The sequence below is a fragment of the Thamnophis sirtalis genome, unplaced genomic scaffold, assembly GCF_051295495.1.
Source record: "Thamnophis sirtalis isolate CommonGarterSnake01/CBP01778 unplaced genomic scaffold, rThaSir2_p1.2 scaffold_6, whole genome shotgun sequence".
NCBI classification, from domain to species: Eukaryota; Metazoa; Chordata; class Lepidosauria; order Squamata; family Natricidae; genus Thamnophis; species Thamnophis sirtalis.
The window spans coordinates 54,184,949-54,190,948 of record NW_028261386.1 but is presented as its reverse complement, the minus strand read 5'-3'; the positions used below and the strand labels follow the sequence as shown (position 1 = coordinate 54,190,948).

Here is a 6,000-nt window from a genome sequence, read left to right as displayed (position 1 = left end):
TGAGATCTGATGAGATCGGAAGCCTCGGATATTAGGTCATAGGGCAAGATCAATAACAATGCATCGATTTTAATGGGATTCTATGCGGTATGAAGCTCCAGCAGAACCTCCTGGGATCTGGCCCGTGTTTCTTTTCTCGAATTCGCCACCCTTGTCGGATTTTTTCGTTGTTACTATATTGACTGGAAACCCACCCCACCTCACCTTTTAACATCCCATCTAAATCCAATATTTGAGTAAAGCCTCGCAGCCTCCGAAATGCAACTCCCCCATCTCCCAACTCTTCCCCGCCTGTCCTGCTTCCGAGTAGCCCTCGAGTTTTATGCCTTTATATTTCTCACTCAGGACGATCTGCCCCCCGAGAAAGAACCGGGGGGCAATCAGAAGGGCCTTCTTTGAAAGCCGCTCCCTCCGCATTTTCCATTAAGATTAGTCCCTTCGTTTGAGATTTGATCTGCGGCGGGGCGAGCAGGGAATCCCTCTCTGAGCGCATCACTCTAACCAAGGAAACCCGCGCTCACGTAGTACAACGCAAATGACCATCTTTGGCAACCGCGACCTGCGACAATGGAACAGACTAAACCGAGACGTGGGGCGGGGGGGGAGATAGGGGAGGGAAACACCATTCCGGACCAGGCAACGGACTGTCCGGTCGGGCGGCATGGCGAATGGGCGTGAGAACGTCTGCCTTGAATTGCCTGCTTATCCCCCTTCCAATCGTCTGCATTCAGTAAACTGGGTCGGGTTGAATGGGCCGACCGATTTAGCCCTCCTCCTGTCTCCTCCTCCTCCTCCCCACCAGTGGGAGGCTCCGCGTTGCGAGTGGGGGCGTGGCCAAGTTGCAAGTTTGACGCTGGAAGTCCACATGGTACAGATCTTAAGAAGAGGAGATGCAATGAGGCTCGGGATTTGAACTAATGCCATCGCCCTGACTCATCCAGGGAGAGTAAAGGAGCTCAGAAAACAAGGATACTAAACTAGAGAGGCGCTTACTCCAAGGGAAAGAGAAAGGGAGGGGGGTACGTGTAAGCAGGGGGGGACGACAGAAGAGTTCGCTTTCATGGCCGAGAAGAGCCAAATCCAGAGCTAGATCGATAATTCAGCCGAATCTTTTCAACAATAAGTAAATAAAGCGCCTCAAATCCCGGGCTGAGTCATCGAGTCCAGTTCGAGCAGAAAGACGGCACTTTTCTGAAGGGCTTAATTATACAGGAGGCAACGATCCTCCTTAAAACTACGGAGAGATCAAGACTTTGATACCAGTAGGCAGGCAAAGGGGAAGGAAGGGGAAACAAGACACGTCCAATTTTCTTTAGAAATAAAGGCGCGTTTGGAAAGAGAACTCGCTTCTTCTTTTTCTTTTTTTTTAAAAAAAGCCTTTTCATAGTTATGCTGACGTTCTTAAGAGACTCGATAATTTTGCTCTACAAGCAGTGAATTTTGCATTTTTATACGTGGGAGGTTTGGGTGATTCTTTTTTCTTTTTTTAATCCCACGGTCCTGTTTCGAGAGAGAGAAAATCAGGACTTGCTTTAAAATAGAATCAAAATCCAAACTGCCAGCTGCATCCGTCTCCACCTGAGCGCGCTTGAAATCTAAAGCATCAAATTATACGATTGGAAACCAAGACAGGAAGGGACTGAGCAAGAGGGAACAACAGCTCGAAATATTTTTTTTTCTCATTATTATTCCTCTCCTGCTTGCACCTTGGACAATGTACCAGGACTTTCCGACGAATTTTGATACCTCCTCTCGGGGCAGCAGCACTTCTCCAGGGCATCCGGAAACTTACTCGAGCATCACAACTCAACAGGTAGGGGCCAGCCCGAGCACCTTGGTCGCCAAGTTGCCCAAATCCGAGTTCTGACAGCGAGGCTTTCCTTTTACCAGGACACGTGTACTTTCTCTCCTCTTCTGAAGTCATACTCTCTCCCATTTGTGATCCCGTAACAGGAATTTGTCTTTGGGCAAATAGGGGAGGGGGCTTTGCGTGCATTTTATTTTAATGTGGCTTTGCGTGGTTCGGGTCTCTGTTTATTATGCTGATTATTATTTGCTTTTCTTCCTCCTCCTCAGCGCCTCTCCGTCGCACGCTTCTCCCCCCCCCCACCTCCCCGCGAGCGATCTGTGCCCCCCCCTCCTCCCTCCGCGGCTGGCAGCAACTCCTTAATCAAATAGTAAAGTTCGCTAACCACACCCCTGTCCACCTCCTGTGTGCGCGCCTCGACCTCTCCCTCAGTCGGAGATTAAGAGGGGAGCAGCGGGCGACGCGTCTCCTTTGGCCTCCAGTCCAATAGCCGCCTCTCAGCGCGCTCACACCTTAAAAGGAGGCGGAAACGGCCGCGGCTTTTCCAGAGTTGGGGCGGTTGCGGGCGAACGAGTCCTTGGAAGTGCAAGGCGGGAGAGAGAGAGAGCGAGTTGGTAGGCAGGAGGCAGCCCCTTCGGAGTGACAAGCCCAATGCGACCCTGAGCCACCGATTTGGGCGGCGCGCCGGCTAAGTAAGCGGGGTTGGGGGCGGGCGGTCCTCTCCCCTTGCCTTGTTTTCCTTTTCTTCCTAGGAAAAAGAGAGCTTCACGGTTGTCCGTGCGCTCGCCATCCCTTTGCCCGGACTCTTTCAGTTCAGCAGAACCCGAACCCCTGCGCCCCTTGGGCGGTTTAGCTTTCCGCAGCCAGTGCTGGCCTCCGGTGGAGCCAAAGGCGATGTAGGGAGGGTGGGGGGTTGCTTTGGTACTTTCGGCTTCTGGGGTCTTTTTGGGGAAAGGTTGTATCAGGGGAGATCAGTGTGTCTTGAGGTTCTCTAAGGAGGAATCTGAGGGAAGGGGGAGCCTTTCTGGGCAAGAGTCTAAAAATCCAGGGCGAAGGGAAAGCCTGAGCGGCTATCTCCATGTACAGAGCCGTGAGCGCCAGGTCAAAGGGGTGGCTGGGTATGGCGGTTGGTGGGAGTGTTTTTCTCGGAATAAAATGTCTAATTGGGAACAAAAGAGAGGAAATAATGAGTAGCCTTCTGGAACTGTTAACACAGGTTTCCACTGGCTGTAAATAGTATAAAAATGGGCTATGTGGGCCGCTCTCTTCAATCGTTGCCATTGGGAAAGAATGCCAAAATGTCTGGTACCTCAGCTGAAGGTGAGCCAAAGGAAGAACTTGGTTTCTTTTGTGGACTTTTAAGAGTCGAAAGGAGGAGATGAACCAACTGGGTCTTCAGGTCTATTCAGTAGAAACCCCTCCCTAACTGAGCAGTTTGCAAACAGCAGGCTAAATGTAGGGCTGGCCATCTATAACGTTTCTTTGGCTTGAATTTTTCCCTTATGGTATTTCCAAAAGTACAGCTATTGTGGTTGTGGGGGAAAGATTCTACAGAGTAGAAAATAATCGACCATAAGCCAGGAATCCCCAACCCTTTTAAGCATTGGGCACATTTTAAGAGAAAGTTATATGTGTTCTTAATAATTTGGAGAGGGCAGTAGGACTTGCACATTTACAAATGCCCACCAAGATAGTTAGGGCAAGTCACAAAACTCCTCTATTCTACAAAACAGAAATTGTAGGCTACCTATGAACTTTACCTATGAAGACAAGAAGAAATTCTGGACCTCCAATCACAAAATTTGTGCTTTGAGCTCATAGACTTCTACTCCAGTACCCATTTCACAGAGGGCAAATTGAGGAGACTTAGGCTGAGAGATAAATAACTTTGCCAAATGAATACAATACAGAGGTGTGGTCTGAATGTCGAGTGCCAAAACACGTATCTGCCTGCACAAAGCACAACAAAATACTTTTTTCCCACATAATGCAAACAGGTTATGTTTAAAGAAACACACAGATCATTATACTCCCACATAGAAGAAAATCTCAGACAAAAAGTACACCACACCAAAACATACAAATGAGCTAACATGCATCACATGATTATGTTGGAAATGGTGCTTTGCTTTGCAGCAAACTATTTCCCAACAGAAAACTAATGTTAAGTATATAAAAAAAGTAAAAGATTTTAAAATTAGAAGGAGCAATGAAATGAGCCTTAATGCTTCCAAGGGACACATCTGTGAGCCCAGTGGTACCCACATTAAAGGCCTATATAATCCCAGGCTAGTTGAGGCTCACCTGGACCCTTGTGAGACTTAATCAGGGTAAAAGGTCACTTAAATGACAGAGAGGGAATTAAGTCAGTTGAAATGCATGTGACTTTATGGAAAGATATATTTTCTTTATATGGGTTGATCATTCCTCTATTTTTTGTTGTAATATAGTTGCCTAAGTTTCTTATTTAAGAAATATAATTTTAAGGAGAGAAGGGAAATTGTGAAAGGTACTAGTTCTTGGGAACAGTACAGGTCTATTCCCAGGAGAAGCCACAATGGGAATCTCCTTTGAACTGCATCAGTTCCAAAGTTCCTTCAACTCAAATGAATTAAGTTTATGAAATAATCATTTTTAGGGTTTGGAAAAAATAAAACAAAAATAGAGATGTCTTCAGGGAATATGGCGCCAGCTCACATAACTGTCAGGACAGAATTAAGGATTTGGAATGTGACTGTAATGCATTTGTAATACCATTGTGTGAATCTAGAAAAATGGAATCTACAATGGCCTCTAGAAAATTATTTCAAAGTTCCAAAGAAAGATAGGTTATTTTCATTATGTAGCAGTTGGCCTATAAGAAGGAGCCTAGCAAATTGTATGTGGGCAAAATTCTGTTACACTTCGGCAGTTCACAAAATTAGATATTTTTATGAACATTTAATGTGCTGATTTTAGTGTTAAAAATTGGCAATAATGTGTCTATATTTTTTTTTGTGTTTATTAGTGTCTGAACTGATTTTGTATCCTGGATGAAAAATATGAATCAATAGTCGTAAGAAACGGGAAAATATTGGTTGTTTAGTGAAGGTGGGTTTACAGAGATAATATGCTTCTGCCTCACTATTTGGAAATAAGAAATTTTCCCCTCTCTTTTCAAATAATTATCTTAAATTTTCCAATATATTTTTAAAATGCAAAATGTTTCCTTAATATTTGTAATGGTTAGCATTTTTTTACTATGACACCCACCCCATTTATTTGTGCTTTATTTGGTAGTAGTAGATTTGCAGTGGACCGAATTTGCAGGGTTATGGAAATAACTTCTTCAAATTTCTAAAGAACCACATATCTCTTTCTGTGAATCTTCAAATAAATTGATTTCTGATTCAAAGATTTCCTTTTTCTCCTACTGTACAAACAGAATTTCCATGTCATTTTTAGGATTTCAAGGAAGCTGCAATAGAAATTACAACTCTGACCAGAATAAGCTTGATTGAAATAATTACATTTACTTTCCAAAATGGGTTTAATGTTAGTATCATTAGCTTGATTTATAACTTAATTTAACCCAGGTTGTCGAACTAGATACTATACGCGCCAAGCAAAATGGTGTTTTCCATTGAAAACCTAGTTAAATTCAAAATCTGATGTAGGATTACATATTTGTTTTTTAAATTTCAGTATGTTAACGATGGCAGACGTTTTGTATGTTTTTGTAAATGCAGTTCAGCACTTTCTTTTTAATCCCATCTAATAAATGGCCAGACTACAGACCCAATTTACTGGGGGGAAAAACATTTTTACAATGGATTGTAAATCATTTGTTACATTGAAAAAACGTAAAGCAAGAGATATTTTTTTCTAGATTAGACAAAGTGTATTACTGTCTTTGTTGCTCTATTGCAAATTAGTGGAATCTGCAAGATGAATTTTACTTTTTAAATTATGGATTTTCTTTTTCTTTTTTGCAGCTCTTTTCTTTTATTCTAGCTGGAATCATTTTCCCTTCCATTAACTCTAATTCTGTTTCATGAAGCATTTTGGTCTGTGCTGAAAATGCTGTTTAAATGATACAGTAATTTCCATAGGCAAAATGCAACACCCCCCCCCCCTTCCTATCCTTTCAAAGGAGTGGATTCAATTTGGTTTCTACATTTTTTAAACAGTTTTTCCCAGAAGGAATTGGAATG

General features: G+C 43.4%; 1 protein-coding gene across 3 annotated transcripts in view; it reads left to right on the top strand.

The window, feature by feature from the left end:
* The first annotated feature begins 883 nt into the window (after positions 1 to 883).
* The window catches only part of FOSL2 (FOS like 2, AP-1 transcription factor subunit), a 30,440-nt gene continuing 25,323 nt past the window's right edge, over positions 884 to 6,000 (top strand). Inside the window, exon 1 of one of the 3 annotated variants that reach the window (XM_014060308.2) lies at positions 884 to 1,813. In XM_014060308.2, the coding sequence (XP_013915783.1) occupies positions 1,715 to 1,813 (99 nt within the window). In that variant the 5' untranslated portion in view covers positions 884 to 1,714. Of the gene's footprint in view, positions 1,814 to 2,267; positions 2,500 to 4,820; positions 4,898 to 6,000 lie in introns of those variants that run through there. The other 2 variants (XM_014060309.2, XM_014060311.2) reach the window with 2 other exon arrangements.